The 20,725-nt window shown below is 37.1% G+C and overlaps 1 protein-coding gene across 1 annotated transcript; it reads right to left on the reverse strand.

Moving 5' to 3' along the window:
• Positions 1-525: 525 nt before the first annotated feature.
• Positions 526-11,623, reverse strand: LOC146160745 (gamma-aminobutyric acid receptor subunit pi-like). The gene is made up of 12 exons (XM_083385003.1): positions 11,547-11,623; positions 10,787-10,905; positions 8,952-9,019; positions 8,569-8,652; positions 8,225-8,386; positions 7,982-8,051; positions 7,443-7,595; positions 6,591-6,824; positions 1,888-2,005; positions 1,369-1,468; positions 1,098-1,143; positions 526-914 (listed from the first exon to the last, which is right to left on the reverse strand). The coding sequence occupies exons 1-12, from the start codon at positions 11,621-11,623 to the stop codon at positions 526-528; spliced, it is 1,620 nt and encodes a 539-aa protein (XP_083241129.1).
• Between the last annotated feature and the right edge of the window lie 9,102 nt (positions 11,624-20,725).

Raw genomic sequence — 20,725 nt, forward strand, 5'->3', positions numbered from 1 at the left:
ACTCCAGCAAAACCAACCGACTTCTTGAGTCCCGAGTCGGACTCCGCAGCCCAGTTCAGCATTGACCCAATGTTTGATCGGAAAATACCGTTGAAAACCAGTAACTACGATGAAAACATTCAAGTGGGCTGAACTTTTTTACTAACTTAAAGAAAGTAAAATATAACCTAAAAGGTAAATATGCAGGGGCTGTATTCTTCCCATTATCCAAAAACTAGACCGGGTATATCTGAAGTGCCAGTAAATGTTCGGACCCAGTCGTCGGAGAAGCAGTTTCCATTTGAGGAGCTGGTGCCGCCAATTGTAGGAAGGGCCATAGTTGAACTGCGCACCGGCAGAAAGTTAACATTTTTAACTTCCCGGGTGTAAGTATTAATGTCAATTTAAATGTCAATGCAGTTTTAGTGTTTACTGCTCTCCAAAAAATCGGGTGTTACCCAGGAAAATATGTAGTGTTTAGTGAAGAGCATAAGACAGTAAACTATGAATGACTTAAATATCCAAACTCCAAAAATGGAAGCAACTCTAGGCGTACGGGCTTATAGGCGCTTGCGCAATGTGCCCGTAATTTGCAATGGGAATGTCCTCCATAGTGAGGTACACCCACCAGTAGATGGCGTTGAAGCACGCGAAAGCTGCAGGGAAGAGTATGCGCGAGTACTGGTCGATCTTTTCCATCTTTGTGGCGCGATGGTTTAGGCCCGCGATCTTGTTGAGAACACGAAGCGATTCGCAGTGTCCGCAGTCTTCCGTTCGTTTTCGCTCGCCGAAATGATACTGGCTGGACGCTCCTGACTCTTCGTCCCTGATAGTTCTTATTCCCCCAGGCCGCCCGTTACAAGATGAACTCGACTTCTGTTTGGTCTCGTTGAGGACGGATGCCATCGAAATGCGCCGCAACAAACTTTCCGCCACTGTTAAAGAAGGTAATTTCGAAGGTCTCGGTTTTGCCAGAGTAAATGATGACCTCTACTTTCTCATATTTCTAGGACGTAGGCGATATGCCAGAATTAAGTTTGTTGATAAGAATGTATACAACATTTGAGGTATGCGACCTGAATTAAACTCTAACAATACAATAGTTTTATCACACTTACCTCCGTGAGATCTTTCCTTTTCGCTGTTAAATTGAATTTTCGGAATCTAAAAAACAAACAAGTTGATAAGCATGATAAAATGGTAATTCAATCGCTTTCCCGCTATCTGTATTGTCTACATTGTAAATAAACAACTAAAATTGCTAGTTGTAGATAAAAAAGTATTCAAGATTTTTCCGGAAACTTTATTAAAAATAAATGATATTTTATATATGATATATAGTTGATAAAGACATACAATTTTATCTGACATGAATTTGTGTAGGCATACGTTTGCTCTGCGATGAAAAGTGTAGATATTTTCTCTTCGGTCGTGTTCTGGAATTTCTGACTCTTCCTTTTGATGTGATGGGGTACATGACGCTACACAGCTGCAGTTTAACAACATTTAAAATCTTTATCTTTACTTTTATTTTTTATAAATTTTGAACTAAAAATTGTTAAAAATGTGACTGCTTTACATCAAATAACAGGTTCAAATCAGGAAGTCTTAAGTTATGTGTAGCCAGAATGTTGTTTTCTTGGTTTAGAGTTTAATGGGGATCAATCTAATGAACTTTTGATAAATTGCACAACCTAAAAGGAGAGTAGACACATAAGAAATACGTTTCAGGATTATTTTTTTTCGTTCAAGTTTTATTGGTTTTAGGTATTATTCTCCCATCATAAAAAAATAAATTTACAGATTCGAGAGATGGAAGTCAATTTATAGCGATTTAATATCCGACGATTTGTTCGGTGTGTTTGGGCCACTAGCAAAAGGCCCTGCTTATTTTTTTTGACAACTTACGTCTTCGACAGTTGCGAAGCCATTCTCCCGTAGACGCGGCTCAAGAAATGAGCTCCTGCGTATTCCATAAGCGCGGCGAACACGAATCCGTAGCACACGCAAACGTAAAAGTCAACCGCTGCAAGTGGAGAAAATCAATCATCGATTCAGTTTTCGTCTATTTTCTCGTCGTTTTTATCGATTTCCGGGTTTTGCGTGAAATGCAGCTGACCTTATCCTCTTAATGCGCTAAGAAACTAAAAACTAAATTTTTGCACGAGAAAACTATGTACTTTGCACGATTATTAAATTTAAACCGATGTTTTTTTATCAGTTGGAATTCCATATATTGCGCTGTTTTTTTAATAAACGTTTGGTGGCTTTACAATAACAAGTTTTTTCCTATTTCTTAAAGTTGGAAAAATTGTAAGTTTTAAATATCGCTGTTTAACGTTGTAATTTCTCTCTTAAAACAATTGCACTCTGTCTCGTTTGTTACGTATGTAAATTAGGCGATAGCCATGACCTGACGTCCTTTATTTTTATCTTAATTTGAGTGGCGCATGCTCTGTGACCTGTGTTCGCGATGTTATTGTTTCTGAAATAATGATAAAAGATCGATGAAGCGGCATCCAGTAATATTCATATGCAATTATGCATTGTTCCCATATATACAACAATTGCTTTGCGTCTTGCCACAACAAAGGTTCTTGTTAAAAAAACAATGCAGTCAATAGGATCGCCACAACGAACTAATTACTAATATAGCCTACCCTTAGGGAAGATCCATAATGGGGATGGTTTTCAAAGGGGGTTCGCGTGGGTTCATCTGTTTGATTACTGGTAAATCCAAGTGCGGTATTTCAAATTATTTCTGATGGTAATAACAAATTGCACGACCGCAAGCCCAAATGGATTTATAAATTATTTTTTAGATAGCCTATGTCAGTAGTAGTTTAGGCTATTACGCATTTAAAAGAAAAAACCCTAAGAAAAAAACTATATTTAAAAATCCTATATTTGCTATTGCAAACACACCGAAAAACGTGTCAGCCTCTTTATCTTTGTATGAGAGGTATAGTTAAAAACACGGAAAGTTTAAAACAATAAAAAAATTTTCATTGAATTGTGGCTTATGCAGTAAGGTTTGCTTTTAAAAGTTGATCACCAAAGCTTACAAAGCAAGATATTCACTCTTCTGAGATTTGTGGGATACAAGCAAAGATACTGAAGTTTTTTGTTATACGCTGCAGTAGCCTACATGCTATTGAAACTTGGAAACACTGTACGGAGCAGTTAGTACGCCAAACAACGACCAGGACCCAGCAAGTGTAGGACTAAGTGCATTTTTATGTTGTATTTTATATTTAAACATTTATTTTTTAATATTTGTCAGGAATCACAATATCGACGCGGCTCTGAATGGTTTAGTAAACCTGCAGGTGAGCGGCCGAATGGATAACCTTAAGCCCTTTTTTCTTTATATTACTTGTGAAATTTTGACATATGTCAATCCAGGACATAGCCAGAAATCAATAGAAATCGTTCAATGGATTAAAGTTAGGTATGCCACAATTTAACACGCCGTCTAACTTAAGTACATGACGAGTAAATGTGATTTTCTTTCTTGAGAATTCATTCATTCCTCACGAGGATTTATATTGCGCTAATTAATATAAAGTATTTATTACTGAACTAAGCCTTTTCTACAAGGGTGAAATGTCAATTAAGCCCTTCATGACTTTGCCTGCATTATTAATCAGCGAATGGAAATTGATTCCGTATGCGTTTCAATCAACATTTCATGTGACATGTTTACTTCAGAGCCCATTGAAACGACTTAAATTGCAGAATGTTATAAACTTTTCCCTGGTTAATTATTTAATTGAAAGCCAGTTTGTGCGCTAGGGCTAAATTTATTTGACTTTATATTTCCGGGCTACCACACTAATTGCTTTAATAGATTTCTAGCAGTCGTAACGTTAAATCCAGGTAACAACCGGATTGCTCACTGGCGCGAATCTATAGGATTTTGGTTTGGTGGAGGATTAATTTTTTTTTAGAAAACTGAAGGCGCTTCTTGTAAATACTTATGCTACAGCTTTCATGTTTTGTGCCGTGGATTTTTCAACATGCAGTGTCGGCAACATAATGGGATTCATGCAACTATAAAGTATTTATAATACCGGTATGACCTTTTTAACGCAAGTAAGACTTTTTAACTCAAACCAAGAATTTTAACAAGATAGACGCACTATTTTTTGTGCTATACTACAACTTTTTACAGGATTTCTCTGCAACAATAAATCTTTTGGCGAATTAAAATCACAATCTTTTTTAATGCATATTTTTACGCTTCGCTCGAACGCCTTGCCTTCGTTTTTTAGAATATAAATAGACTCTTTTAAATTGCGTAAAATTCTGGGTTACTCACTATATGAAAGATTTATCATACGTATCATACTGTATAACATACTGTAAAAAATATCATGTTTTGACAACAAACTTTTGGGTTGAACTTTATTGCTGTAAAACCCTTTTTTGTTTTGGCCGGACACTGGGAAAAAGTTGCCCAGTAATTGATGCAACATGCACGCTTTTGATGTAACTGCAAGCATTCTCCTAAAATTTATTCATTCAGTAATGATTGAACGTACTTTATGCGTGCAAGTCAACTAAAAAAATGGTGGACCTCATGTTTAATAATTTCGTTACAGGGCCTGAACTCACAAATTTACGGCCGAAAGAGAAAGAAAAAAAATCAGCCTTTAATATGGTAAAGTATGAAAACACACAGTAGGTTAGTCAGAGCTGAAAATCCCTGTTCGCAAACGACAGAATAAAATAAAAAATCGGCTGAATAAGACCAAACATGTCGCAATAAGTCATAAATTAATCGAAATGAAACCTAACTGAACGCAATAACGCCTAAAACTGTAGGTAGAGGATATGGGACGATTTGGGGACACCTGGCTGACATTGGCTGTTTTGCTGTCGACGTTTAAACGCCGCTGTTTTTGCACAGTATTTTTTGCCCCTGTTTGGGGCTAGCAGCGTGTAATTGTGAGGTTGGCAATTGGGTTAGGGTTAATAAATTAAGGGAATTAGTGATAGTTATGGGTAGGGTTTAGGGCTACATAAAGGGTTGTATAGGCCTTTACTTAGGTCTTATTCCGATGGGTTTAGGTCTTTATTCGATTTAGTCGTTATTACGACTATTATAGGTATTAGTCCTATTTACGCCCTATTTTTTAACTGCCTTTGATCCGAGGTTGATGTTGCTTTAATTTCGGTCCTAAGGCTATTTCAAGTTTATATGTAGAAAAATTGCAAGCAATTGAAGACAAATACCGGTATACCAGAAAAATTTCGCGCTAGCTACGCTCACCGGGTGCACCGCCTCGTTTTTAAATGTCTCTAGATGCGCCCTCTAGTAAAAAAGGTTAAGAAACACTGGTCTAAGCTTTTCGGCGCCACGTTTACGCAACTGTGGCTGATCCATGTACTGTACACGAAAACGAACTTGGTGTAATAATCGCACTGAACATGTAACTTAAAGTTTTTTGTGATTAACGATCGATGCTTCTGGAAATCACCATGTGTTGTCAAGTGCAATCGCAAATATGACATACGACATACCCGAAGCAAATTATGACATACTGCTTTGAGAAAAGTGGTACTCAAACTGCTTTCTTGCGACGCTTTCGATAGCGTTTGCTGGACAGGAATTTAAAAGTTTTTTTGGCCAATTGTGTTTTGAAAATACAGTAGAATGAAATCACATGCTGTATTTCGTGAAAACATAGCTAGAATTCAAAATTACCCATAATCACGAAAAAAAGTTCTATTGTAGGACATCCTATGTGTTATGCCGACTACTAATTGTACTATTAACTTGTTTATATGGCTGCAGGGTTGGCTTTATCATTTATCGATACATCTGACGGCTCAGGCCCGTGTTTGTATTGCGCCGAAGTCAATCAGAATGTAGTTGGTTAGCAGTTAGCACTGTAATGACAATTGTGTTAAAATCTTGACAAACTTCACACAACCGTGCTTCATAAGGTTCAAGCAGAAAATACCCGATGAAGCACCGTTGTGCGAATGCTTGTCAAGATTTCAATACTATTTGTCGTTAAACAAATATTGATAGCACAAAAATTTATAGAATTTGGTTATTAAATAATTAATGAATTGTTTTATTCCCTTAATGATGTACATAAATTCACAGTACCGAAGGTGTCGCACCGGGCACTTTTAGAACCTCTGTTAGAGTTAAAAATTGACTTCGAAGATTCAAAAAAAGTTTGAAGATTTGTTGGAATAGATAAAAGAAGGGTCGAAGGAAAATTGGGAGGAAGAGTGGGAGGCAGATTTGGAGGAAAATTTGGAATAAGACTTGGAAGAAGACCTGGAAGAAGAAGTATCAGAGAAGGTTAGAGAAGAAGAGCTAGCGGTGAAGAGTCAGAGGAGATGAGTTAAAGGCGAAGATTTAAAGATGAACAGTGAGAGAACAATTTTCTGGCACATTGTGTATAAAGCCTTGACCAGTTTAATTTAACGGTTATAACTCGTGTTCGTTTTTTTTTTCGAGAAATAAAACCAATAAAATTAACGCTTTTTTTCAGTTGGCTCACTTGAAACACAAAACGCAATAATAATAGAGTATAAGCACTAGAAACTTTTTATAGAAGAAATGGCAATTTGTGTATATTACCTTTAACGTACGACGTGGACCGTGGACCGTGGACCGCTGTTGTAAACTCCTATCATAAGGGTTGTCATAGCGAGAACGGTGGTAGCCCCAAGTCCAACACGAGAAGGCACCGATTCCATATTAATCCAGAATGAGATCCAAGAAAGAATAACGAGGAGTACAGAGGGAAGATAAGTTTGCATGAGAAAGAAGAGCATGTTCCTCTTCAAATAAAATTGCAGGACAAGCTGTGAATGGTTACCTACAAAGAAAATCATGTAGGCTAGAACAACATATTAATTACACTTGTGGTAGTACAGAACAAAAAACTTATTACTTTATCATAAGTTATACTTTCAACACAAAGTGATTTGACAAAGATAAACCACTAAACTAAGTGTCATTTTAATTTTAATGTACAATATACAATTATAAAGTTGTTCATCCGACAAATACTTTATTAAATGTACCAACATTTGTGGGCTATACGATCACGTTAATACAATGAACATTAATCACGGCGCATATCTTACACCTGCTTATCATTTTTGGTGCACTAGCGGCCTATAGAAAGCTGCAGCCTTCTTATCGCATTTATCTTGTTCATTTGCCTTGTTTCGTAAGCCATGTTTCATTGTGTTTTTAATTGTTTAACTGCTATATATCGTTTTCGCTAAGTCGCAAGTTTATTGCCCTGATGAAGATTTCTTGAATCATCGAAACGTTGGTATATATAATACAAATATTTGTCGGATGAACAATTTTATAATTGATACAATGCCTTGCAACAACAGTGTAGTCGTAAAATATACAATTAGCTTCAAACACAGTGCCAATTGGTATATCCAAATCGTAATTTTACACCAGAAGGATTCCTTACCCAGTATGTTGTTATGGGTTGCATGATATATTTGACACTTTGTAAGGTTGAATTGCGAAAGGACGACATACTCCATTCCCGTGACAGAACCGTCTGGTCCGCATTTCTCCGCCCTACTCCATTTGTATGATAGATCCTTGTCCGAGAAAGACCCTTTTCGGAAAAAAAATTACATTGATGATATAGGAGTTCAAAATGACGTTGTGCGTCCACCATATAACTCCATACCGATCCCATTTGAGAACCACTGGTATAAACACTATACATATAGGCTACCTAATGTCATAGACACCTACAATATCTGAATTACTTATAAACACTTTACCTTTAATATAAACACCTTACCTTAAAGTATTCCTTACCCAAAAAAACTTTAGATCTTTCGAAAATAATATTTGTGGCAGTTTGCTTAATAATCATGTTTTGTAACTATTTGCTATAACAACGTACATACTACTTTATAACCTATTATGGTATATAATATCCTATTGATAAATGAAGTGTTTTGTGTACGTATTTTCCGTCATTCCTATACTTACAGCTTTCCAGTGTAAGTCTACAGACTTGTTCGTCCATTGGATATTTGTGAAGGTTCATTGGACACGACACCTGAAAAGAAATAATACTTACATCTTCTTGAAAAGACATGAATTATAATACAGAAGTATAATAACAAAATATAGTTCGACAAACACGTGAACAAGAATTTCAAAATTATTAGTTATTTTTTTTAATATATCGACGCAAGTTGTGCAGGCGCAACAAAATCGATACGCACGCACCCGACTTGTAATGCGCAGAACGTAGAGCACGGTGCCGTTTGGGTAAAGTCGAATAAGACCGTTCCTGGTCGTGACTTCATGTATGAAAGACGTGTGTGAGTTTACGATGTAGGTGTCTGGCACCCAGATTCGGCTTCCCAACGACCCGTCCATCGTGAGTGTCTGCAAAGTAGTTGCGAACTCTTTGTGTCAATATAAAAAGAAAAAGAAAAATCTCAAGTTTCTTGTTTGTTTAGCCCTTGAAATTAAAGACCCCTTTTATATTGACTGTTGGCTGGTCACAATAAATTTAAAAATGTTAATTGTAGTTGGACAGTAAGGGGCAAACTATATGTCTATGCTACCTGTTTGTATCCGCGCATACTTTTTGTCCCGTCCAGTCTTGAATCTCTCCAAATCTGTTGCAGGTTAAAGGTAATTGTGTACTCCTGTAAAGATATAATTTAGTCCCGTGTATGATGAAATGACTAACCGACCGCTTCTACACGGTTGAGCTTCTACACAAATATCACGAAGTAATAACTGCTTTAAAACGATTTAATCGTTTTTATTAGTATTTCAGCAGCTTCAAATGTTTCCGGTGTTGCGCTGTCCTTGTGTTATTCTTTATGTTATTTTGTTTTTCAATGTTTGCAAAGATCCACAAAAATAAATTGAATCTGAATCTGAATCTGTTGCGATGTTAGTACAAATTTTGGCTGGTGACTTACCCAGGAAATAAACTTACCATATCGTTGTCGGAGATGCGATCCAAACTGGTGACGGCCAGGGATATATTCACATCGACTGGTTTGCCTGGGCAAAGCACGGTATTAATTTACTTTTCCAAAGAAAAATCGCCACTCAGGTTTACAGAAGCCAAATCGGACACGGAAATGTATGAATGTATATTCAGAAGGTTTTACAAACTGGATTACTCTCTCCCTTAAGCCCATTTTTTAATTTTAATAGAAGCCTCGGATTTAATTTTACGTAGTTTTAAAGCCCAACACCCTCTTTGTGTACGTCGCATGTAAACATTATAATTAGATCCTATGTCGTATAAATTTGCGTACATTGGTAATAAACATTTAATCGCAAACTTGCAAAGCAATTCGGTGGCATATCGCGTATCGAATAAACCAAACTCGTCTGGCATCCATAATTCATTTGATTGTAACGTGCTCAGACAGCCATGTTGACCAATGACAGCGCACTGCGTTTTTTTCACTGTATTATGCCTATTATTTCTAGCTTATACCCCTTATTGTTTTTGGTTAAACAAAGCTCCAGTAACGCCAAACTGCGGGTGGAATTAATTCATTTGCACCCACAGTTTTCCAGTAATGCAACCCAATATGATCAGGGCGGATCCAGGGGGTCACGTGGCTATGTCCCCCCAAAAAACCGTATTTTGTGGCCTATTTTACCTACGTAAATGCAAAACAAGGAATCTGGATTATGTTTCCGGTATGTCCCCCTTTTCACAAAATTCGTTTTAGCCTAAAGGCGTCGTGCTTTTATCGCACCATCGAAATGAAAGTTCTGGCAACTTAAACTATCTTAAGGCGTTTTTTCGCATTGCGCAAATCGATGACATCTTTGTAATATGGACTTTGTATTAAAAGTCACCTCCTTTTTCCAAAAACTTTAACATAATAAACGAACTGGGTATAGTGTTAAGACTAAGATCACTTCTTTTTGACGTCACGTGTAGATGTAACTTTGTGATGTCACGTTTTGACTTAACTTTTGTCCCGTTATCTCTAAAAAAAATTGTCATGACTCCCCTAAACAAAATTCTAGATCCGCGCTTGGATATGAAGTATTATATATATAACCTATTGCAAGCAGATTTTAATTATCTGAAACAAATAAACCTGTCTATCATTTGTTTCGAATGTCGTTTGTTAATTAAAAAAGGCGACGATGCACGATGTGAATTGCTAATGTATTCAACGACTGGTGTGATTTTGCCAATTATTCCCGTGCGAGCAAATGTTATTTCAGCCGATCACAGGGGAAATGTGCTGTTTCGTAAGGTCGCCGAATGCCTCACGGTGTGGTTCGGGTAATTAACTCGACTCGCTCCTGGAATCCGGGGTAATTGGTTACCCATCTTGTGAGTCAAAATCATCTATTATCAAACCACAATTTACAAACGTGAATCTGATACGAATATAAAAGTAATCGCCTATTTTACAAATTTTTTTTTAAAACCTTAAGTGTATTGTGACTTGCATTCACAATATAATATATAGAATGTAATCCAACAAATAAATTGACTTAACGCATTTAGTTTAAGTCTTAAATACAAGCGAATTGTTTTCGCCTTTAACACACACGAATAATTGCTTACAGAGAAATTTATTCAATGAAACATATGTGCACACATATGCGTGTTAACAACTGAAATCTAGCCCTTCTAAAGCTGCTTTTTGACTAACGATTATACGGCTTACATATCATTAGTGCACTGAAAGCCATTGCAAACTCACCGAATCTCTCGATCAATGAGAAATGTATGTAAGGATTAACTGCTTGGCTTAGACAAAATTAATAAAATGTTGTCTAACAAGTTACCGAGGTTTATATCGGGACGGATGTACTTGTGGTAGTGATCGGGGTCGAGCAAAGTTTCCACCACCACTCCGTATCGCATCTCCGCCTTGGGGTTTCTCCAGTAGCTCGATTGGGGGCCCCTGTCGTTAAAAACCTGTCAATCTACACGCAGTGTTAAAATAAAAACGTTGATTCCAAAGGGACTTTAGTATAGTCGTCTAAATTTTGATTATCTACTCAGAAACGTCCCGCTTTTTTGCGAAAAACCGTTCAATTTGAGCAAAACCCATTTTTACCCTTTAATTTACGGGCAAAGCTTTGACCTTTATTATTTAAATAACATTCATTATTTTGCTGTTTCCTAATTTGGTTGGTCCTGATTAATCGCTTAATATATCCCAACTGCGATTCATTTTCTCGTGTTCAGTTTATTCAAGGGCATAAAAATTAGGAATCATTATTTTTTTATTTTACATAAATCATAGGTTGGTTAACAAATTACACCAAAACACAGCTGGACTAAGATGTTTTATATGCTATAGTTGCAACTATTTTCTTAACGATATTTTATTTAGTTGGAGTTTCGGCGTCGATAGGATTTGGAACTAATTAGAAAATTTTAGGCTGTTTAGTGAGCACGATTATTAAAATATATAACCTTCCAAAGTTCAATCAAAGGATGTGTTATAGTAGGGACCGGGAGGCCCTATTTCACTGTGTGTAAAATTAAACTGGCAACGAAACACATTACCGGTATAGTAATTATTTTAGAACAAAATACCTGGATGCAGATGTTGCCTTTAAACCCAGAAGCAACCAGATAATTCTTGTGGCATAAAATGAGACTGTCGGCGCCATGACGAACGGTAATGATTAGCGCTGCAGTTGTTTTGTCGACACGTATACTTGCAAAAGAACCTAGACAAAAGTATATTGCGATTTGCATGTAGCCCCTTTCTGCATTTTATAAACACTATGTCTAGTAATTTAGTACTCGTTTTTTATTTTTAAAAACATTTTAAACAACTTTTCCGACATGTCCTGACTAAAGCAATATCGAGTCTTGAAAACACTTGTCACACACAGAGATCTTCTGTTGTTTAACTTAATTGTCTGGACTTTCTTATTGCGCCAACGTTTTACCGCTCTGTAAAAAAGTAGTATTGCGTCTATAGTTTTAACCTAATTTGCTTTATACAGCTTCGATAAAAATTTAATGAACAAATTTGAACCCAGCTATGTAGCGCTGTCATTACTCTCTATATCTTCTCCATCTGTTGCATGCTGTTGATTTCAAGTAGTAAAATATGAACTGAAACTCACCGCTTCTTATACCCGTGGGATTAATGAGGTTACTGTTGGCCGAAATGAAATCGATGAGTATTTTTTATCGATCCAATTAAATTGATTGTGACTCAAATTTCCAACAAACTTTTAAACTAGGCTAATTTAACCCAGCTTATGCAAAAAGTTGGTTGGTAAAAAAAAGAAGAAAGGATCAAACTGATTTTTTATTTATGGCGGTCTTCAGGATATTGTTTAAAAATTGACATCCAGGTAAGGCTGCTAGGTTTCTAGGGGTATACTTTAACAATTTAAAAGTGCCCTAAACCTTATGGAATACACAGCACCACTTTCCATTCTATTCCTCGATTTTGCTTAAACTGTTACTTTTTAATATATAAATCTATGTCACAAAACATCCATTGGTTTAACAAAACATTTGACGTAAATAATGAAGTAAGTACTGTACTTCTTTTTAAGTAAAATGTAGAGGTGAGCCAAATAATGACAAAGTAAAGAAATACACTATTGATAGATAACATTTAATGCTGTTAAGCCATGCGAACTAAGCGCAACTAATTTCGTGTTTAACATAACAAAAGGGAAATATAAAAAATGACTTTTATCCAGGTTATATTTGGCAAACATTTCTTGTTGCGATGGCAATTGTTTAGAACAGGGTTTCTTAACCTATGGGTCTCGACTCAAAATTAGGCCGTTTGGATTGTTTGTGACGTCGACTATACAATACTATAAAATTTTGGAAAAATTTGAAAGCAATACAAAGGCTTGTGAAGAGTTCATGTTAAGAAGACAGGGTCGCCTAAGCTTTGCTGTTATACTTACGATTAGTATTTGAATAATCGATAAAAAGTTAAGAGACAGACACTGGTTTGGAAAATCATTGTATTGCACAAAAACTACGATATATCCCTCAGCCTATGAATGATACTATGGAATGATAGCGTTTTGTTATGACTTGTATAATCCAGCAAAGCGCCAAAAAATTATAAAATGTCCTGCGACCCAATGTCTCTATTGACTTTATCCACATAAAAGTCAAAGTAAGACATACCGTAAAATATAAAGTTTATCAATTTTGGCTTTGACAGAAGTCTTATCGGTCACGAAACTCACAACGTAAGAAACTTCTATAGTTTGTATAGCTTTCGTAATAAACAGTGCAGTGGTACAACGGCGCTTTCATCACAAAAAGGGGGTAAAAATATATTGCAATAGATTACCGAGCTAGTATTTTTTAGATTCTTTATAAGTTTGGGTTTAGTGCAGGTTAGCAGGTAAAAATTATACCAGCCTTAGTTCGTCAATCAACAAATACACCAAAGTCAAAAAGGGGAGCTTGAAGGGTTTACAAGGCGGTTCGTGAAAGACTCTTTATTTTATTAAGTTTTGCTTAATCGAATGTCTCTTTTTAACGTTTATTGTTACTTGTTTTGTTACAAAACGTTTATTGTTACTTAAAAGATTTTACGACCTAAAATTGACTGTGGGTGAAAAAAAGAACCGCGGAATGCGTGACGTTGATAACTTGCAAGTAATATAGCTTTCAACAAACTGTAGGTTTAAACACCTCCCTCAATCGGTAATAGCTTTATGTTTATCTCACCAGGAGACTAAAAAGTAGGCCTGAAGAAATGAGCTTTTATTTAGTTATTTCGAAAGCAAGCCAGGCTTTAAATATTTTCTAATGGGTGCACCTTAGGTATACATCTATACTACGTTCCAGTAGTATGAAGTTAGTAAAAATTCAAACCAGTTTTACTTTTGCCATTTGCCTATTTTTAAATGATATGAATTGTAGAAGACCCAGCGTCTGTATTTGTTATTTAATGTGTTCGTTGTGCGTGTGCTAAGGGTCTGTAAACGTTCTAGCCGTAGCGTATTTCGTTTCCCATGCACCCTGCTCGTTAACTGGCGAGTTAATCCCCAACGCATTCGCTTTTACTGCAATGTTAGTCATATCCGAATTCTACTGAAAGCCAGTCAAAAAAAGATGTACTCCTTACTGGCAACACATGTTTTTACTGCGCTGCAAGCTATTTTATTGACAGCGAACTATGCTGAATTATGTGAATATAAATCTATAAGCGACCTGACAGTATGTGTAATAAAACTTATGTTGAAATTTGCGCGGCTGTAAAAACATGATTTCTTAAATATACCTAAAACCGTTCGCGCGACGGAAGTTCTGCGTGTTTGTTTGGGCGACTTTTCGCGGCTGAGCACATTTTGCGGCGATTTTAAACGAAATGCCGGGCTTCTGAAAACTTATAATAAACAGTTACCTTGCGGAAAGAATTTGTGTGTTTCGGGTTGCTCAAAACATTTTGTGTACATTTAAAATGTTAGTAAATCATAGCAATTCTCATTAATTTATTTTGGGACGATGAAAACTTGCAAAGTTCGTTAACCAGTGGTTGATCTTGAGACCGTAATGTTACGGTTAATAAAAATGGTACACAATATCAACCAGTAAGTTAAAAAAGCAAATTGGCGCAACGAAAAGCATTTTAAAATTGTATTACTACGAAATGCTAGTTCCTCACTGTCGCAGACTAGGTCGGGACACAATCCCCAAAGTAGCTGCTAAGGATAGGAATGACTTTACTTTCTCGAGCAAGACGTTTATTGGACAGACCGACAATCAGTATACGGCAAATAACCATGCACACCAAGTGCTCGCATAATGCTACAGCTTGTCTCTAACCAACGAGTTTGCAAACTGTGCTCAAAATGCGTCCGATTCTCTCGGTATCCACCCGACGAATAATCATCAAAACGACACCACGCAATAGCAAACGAAATCGACACAAAGATATCACGCAGCGCTGAGAAAAGGGAGGCTACGAAACTCACACAAAGTTATATTCCTGAGGGGAAACCGTCGCGGCGGGTAGCCGACCCGGGACGGCAGTTCCCGCGGCCTAACACATTAGTTATGCTTCAAAGGGTTACAATAATTCAATTTGTGACATTTACCCCCTCTTAAAGACAATCCTTGCGATTGGCTAATTTAACGAAACGCAAATTTAAAGCGAAGTAAAAATAAAGTACAATACACACTTTAACCCAAGTTACCTTCGCGATGGCACACAATAAATTTACAACACAAATTTCGAGAAAAAATCAAACAAACTACAGTCCACACTTTACACCAACTTAAGACGACTTTGCAATGTATACATTTTAGCGAGGCACAAATCTGAGAAAAACAGCAAAATCAAGACAAACATACTAGCAAATTCGCATATATGAGACATATGTATCGAAATACTTTTGAAACCGAAAACCATAATTGCCAGATGTTTTTATTCGGTGACATTGTGCATCACCGCTGTTAAATATGTTTATTTTGACCTTTTTAAATGAACAATTTGGAAAAAGAATATATTTTGTCGTGCCAGGCAACCTCTGTCCACGCCAACTCTTTGCTGCCATGTAGCGACAAGCAACCGCTCCAGCAGAAACTTTCATTTTCTCACACAAACTTAAATTCGAACCACGGCGACGGCAATATGCTCTTTCTGGGCGGCAACGAGCTACCGATAAATTCAAACGTAAACAACAACAACAATCCTCCCACACCTCGCCACATCACTGCCTCGGTTACCTCGGCCGCTCTTCACTCCCCGCCCCCTGACGTCACGCCTCTGGGCGGTTTGACGTCACAGCTGGACGTGCCCCAGCGGCGGTCCGGCGAACGCAAGGCAAGCCTGCTCGAGACCCTTTTGCTAAAGAAAGACACCGATTGAGGTTTCTGTCGGTGTGCTTGGTCCATGTTCAGGCGCTTTATACTACACCAGTTGCTGGGTGGTTGTCAATATATTTCTTCTTGGGGGTTGTGTATAACGTGTTTCTATCGCCGACTTGTTTTTGTTCCCAAAACTGGAATTTGCATCTGTATTAACCGACCATATTAAAGCGGCATGGAAAACAGTAGACGCCATATAGCAAAGGTGAACGTCATTTTTGAATTGCAGCAAAGTAAGTTATGAATGGCTGCAATATGCGTCATTGATTAAATCAACCGGTTAACGGTTAACTGTAGTCCCATGAAACATTAGTCTGTTTTTAACTTTATACTGCTACTACGCCCAGTATACGTATGAGCAACTTTTCCTGCCCGTTTTCTGCCTGTCTATCCGACTGTATCCATTTTGCCGCAAACTAGTTTCAGTTGAGCATAAAAGTTTCTCCACAAAGTTTCCCGTAAGGCTGGTTTAAACCCGGCAACCGTGTTTTTGTGTTTTTCTACTGATCGTTTTTCTCTTTGCGGTCGTACTTTTCCAGGGCAATTCAAAGGTTTCGTGTGCGAAAATTGCCAACGCACGTTTGAAGGTGTAGTAACACCCGCGTTTTTTTTGAGTTGTGTATTTATTATCGAGGGTAAAAAGCCTTCTCTGCGAATTTCTGCAGACTCTCACGTCAATGCCTTCGTCAAGCATGTTCCTTTCAATCTAACGCCACTTGTGTACGTTGTTTTGCATCCGCGACCTTATTATTTATTTTCTGTTTTTCCTGTTTATTGTTAGATGGCGGTGCTATAAGTGCCGAAACGCGGGTGTGGCCTTAATTTGTCAATTGTTTTTACTATTGCATTGTATCCATTCAATCGTCGCGCAATAACACGAGATTATTTTATTATTACTGTGACGCGAGCGTTCTTGTATTTATATATACACATACATAATTATATATATATATATATTATGTCCCTCGCGTCACTTGTTGCTTCGATAATTTTTCCTAATTTCTTTGATAATTTATTCGGATTGAACTCTTTCTTTTTTTTTGCTGTGTGTCGATTTTAGTTGTTACGCCACTGTCCTCGATTAGGTTACCAGACAACCGTTCTTGCGACACCCACAAAGTCGTAAAAAATGACGCAATTTTTGGCATATATAGGTATATATATATAATATATCTCGAGATACATAACAGCTCGGATTGTTTACTTAAGGTCAGCGTTCCGTCCGATAATAGAGCTCTCAATTGAGATAACATCCTTTCCCCGCCACCCTGTACCCTTCTCTCCTATTTCTATAATCGCAAAGTTTTTCTTTCAATCGCCACCATGTCGACGTAATTTGTTTTCTGCTGTAACATACACACCTGGTCGGTTTGCGCAAACGATAAACACATCTGTAGCTGTTTTTTTGGTAGATAATAATCAACGACGTCAGCAACCTTGTCTGCTGCACCCTTTCACGCTCGGCTGCGGCGTTTTTAGAAACAAATGTTCTACTTATGTTCCGTTCTGAAATAAAAAAACGTACGATGAGTGTCTGTTGCACGCTGAACAAACATATTAACCCAGGGTTTGTCAACCGTGGCCCTCGGCCCCCCAGGGGGGCCACGGGCATAACTCTCTAGCTAGGTAGTGGTCCTCAAAATGCCAGGTAGGCCTACATATATTCCTTAAAGGGCTTTAAGTTACAAAACAAACATTCCATCGTAAAATGCGCTAGGTTAGCTATACAGGAATACTCAAGGTCAAGTTTAGGCCAATATTCAGCGAGGTTATGTACAGCATAATTGTCTAGTAATAGGAACGCATTAATGGTAGTAATTACTTTGTATTCTTTACAGCATGTTATTTAACTGCCTATATAGTTAACATATCACATTTGTAATGAAGTATAACCAAAACCCAGCATTGTTTTCATTGCACTCATTATGGGCAAAAACATAAGTTTTGGCGATAACCTTGTGTTTCCATTATGTTTTATGGTCTTGTTTATTTTTTCGTGTAGTTATGCAAACTAATTTAAAAACTTTTTTAATTGACAGTTATTTAGAAAGTTATTCATTTGTGGACTTCGTTTAATGGGTGATTTTGTTACTAACGCGGTGAAGTAAAACAAGTAGAAACACGTAGGCTAAGTACAGTGCTAGGTATTTGTATAAGCAGGGGGCCACAAGGGCTGAAAGCAGTGGCGGATTAAGGCGGGGGCTGAGGGGGCTGCAGCCCCAGGCCCACCAACAAAATAGGCCCACCGCTAACAATTTAATAAGACTAACCGATGTTATCTTTGTATAAAAAAATATATTCTAGAGCAGCGGTTCCCAAACTGGGATCCGTACAGCAGTTTCAGAGGGTCCGCAAGTAGAATTAGCCATAATTTTTAAACATTAGTCATCATTATTGTCTTTAGTTATACTTTATTATTCGATCATATAGCGTGTTTCATGATGTCTTTTGTAACATCACAAATCATCTATTATGTTGTAAGCGAATCGTTCGCCTTAGTTAAAAAGTTGTTACTTTAGAAATAATCGTGACTGCACTAGTGTACTACAAGAAAAATAGGTCAACTGACCCTTAATTTTTTATGGGGCCGCGAAATATCAAAATAAATGCAACGGGTCGACCAAGCAAAATTTTTAGAAAAGTTTGGGAACCGCTGTTCTAGAGATATCACTACGGACTCCAGCCATAAGACCAAAATAGGACTAATACCTTATAGTAGCATTACCGTCTGTATTGTAATGAGACCTATAGGTCAGAATCCGGTCTATAAACAACACTTTAACTAACCCCAAACCCCACCCCTAAGTAGGCTACATCACTAACTTCCCTAATAACCCTAAAACATTTTATATTCCCAGCCTTACCCACCATTAACCCAAAACAAAATCCAAAATCCGGTGCTAAAACAGCGAAGCCATAAAGGCACCGGTCAAACTATAGGGCGTCCAAAGCAAAACGGCGGATGCCTGACCGACGACACCCGATCGTCCCATACCCTATACCTACAGTTTCAGGAACTATTTTAGATATTTAGGCCTATTTGAATAAATTCAGGACGTATTCCGGCAGATTTACGTCTTATTTAGAAGATTTCGATTTTCTTCTGTAGCCTACGCGATTTTCTGTGCAATTCACCTTCATCAAAAATTTGTAACGGAACGGTCTCATAGCCTAGAACTAGTCCGGCACTGTAGTAGCAAAATGATTTTAAATAAGGCGACAAATTTGCTTCGGGATCTATTGATTTTGTTTAGACATTAAAGACCCGATATCAAGAATTTGATAAAGAGGAAGGCTACAATTTTAAGTGTCTGTCATTACTCAGGAAATTTCAAGAAATAACCTTGCTTCAGTATTACCCAGATGATCAGGAAGAATCACTGCCTAAAATGTTGATTCATTTTTCTGCACTGCTAAAAGAACTCCAATTTTACGTCGAAAGTAGCAAAGGAGCTCAAATGTCTAGATTTATTAATAAAAATAAGTTCATGTATGCGTTTTCTAACGTATCTGTGGTTTTAAGGATGCATCTTTGTCTGATGATTACTAATTGTTCAGGCGAATGCTCTTTCAGTCCTTAAAAGAGTAAGGAACCAAATGCGTTCGTCTATGGACCAAAATAGGTTGCATTCCTTAGCTCTTCTCGAAATTATGGAAAAAAATGGACAGCAATAAAGTTTTTAACGGCCTCGCTTTATATACAGTTAGAAAACAAGTTAAATGAATCTGTTTGACAAGTGAATCAAAAATCGTATTTCATATTTTCACGCACTTTTGGTGTAATTTAAGGGTGCCCAATGCTACTCTTTCGTTCTTGTTTCATTAAACTTTTTTAGGAAGCCTAGTGTCGAATTCGTTTGCTAAAGTCAGTGTTTTAACCCTTTCAAGTCACGAATCCCTTTTCCCTTTTATACAACAAAATTTGTTCATTTTTGTATTTAAACTGCTATATTTGATTCTTATTTTACATATATAAATTAGGCAAACTAGAATGAAAAAAAGCTATTTAAAATATCTATTGGATCATACCAGCAGTGATCTTCGCCCGGTGATGCTTTCCAGGGAAGAATTAATAAATTTTTCACGTAAAACCAAGCGATCTTACACGGAACAACGATTACTGGCTTAAGTCAACGATTGTTGCCAGTGTTCGGTCTCCGATCTATAACTTTTGGTAGAATCAAGTCACGAGATTTTGAATATTAAACATTGTGTTGGTTTTTGTCGAACAAATTTCCAGGTATGAGTCGTCCAGTGAATTCGTGTAATGTAGCATACCCAATAATGAAATAAGCTATTGTTGCCAGGCATAATATATACTATATAACCCTGATGAAGATGTTCTGTATAGCACGTCGAAACGTCGATCTATTATATATTCTGCTGGAAGAGCAACACTCCGTTATATACCAAATAATGTTGATGTGCATCGTTTTAAACAAATAACTTAAGCTTTTTGCTGTTAACAAATAAGGAAATGCGACCTTGGTCTGATTGGCTGGCAATCTCTGCTGTAGGCCTAACTGCAGTTTTTAAAGAGGTAGAATTAAAATGATTTAATAAGTCAGTCTTTTGTTTACAAACTCGCTTTTGTTAGCTTATAATGCTTTCTTACAGTTATTGGACAAAAATAATTCATTTTACAAGCCATTGATTTTTTGTTTCACGTACGAAAATTGGAAACATGAACATAATTACTATAGGAAATTTTAACATAATGGCTGAAGGTTCACTCTTGGTTGAAAACAATTCTTTTTGATGATGAGTCATTATTCTTGCAATTTCTGACTTAATCCATTCCCTTTAAGTAAAAGCGTCCTAGTTTTTCGCATTATTACCGTCCGACCCAGACTCTACCTGTGTTCCGCCAATTTAAGTAACGTGGATATTCAGCACTCTACTTA

Source organism: Ascidiella aspersa, chromosome 3 (assembly GCF_963924565.1).
Source record: "Ascidiella aspersa chromosome 3, kaAscAspe10.2, whole genome shotgun sequence".
NCBI lineage: Eukaryota > Metazoa > Chordata > Ascidiacea > Phlebobranchia > Ascidiidae > Ascidiella > Ascidiella aspersa.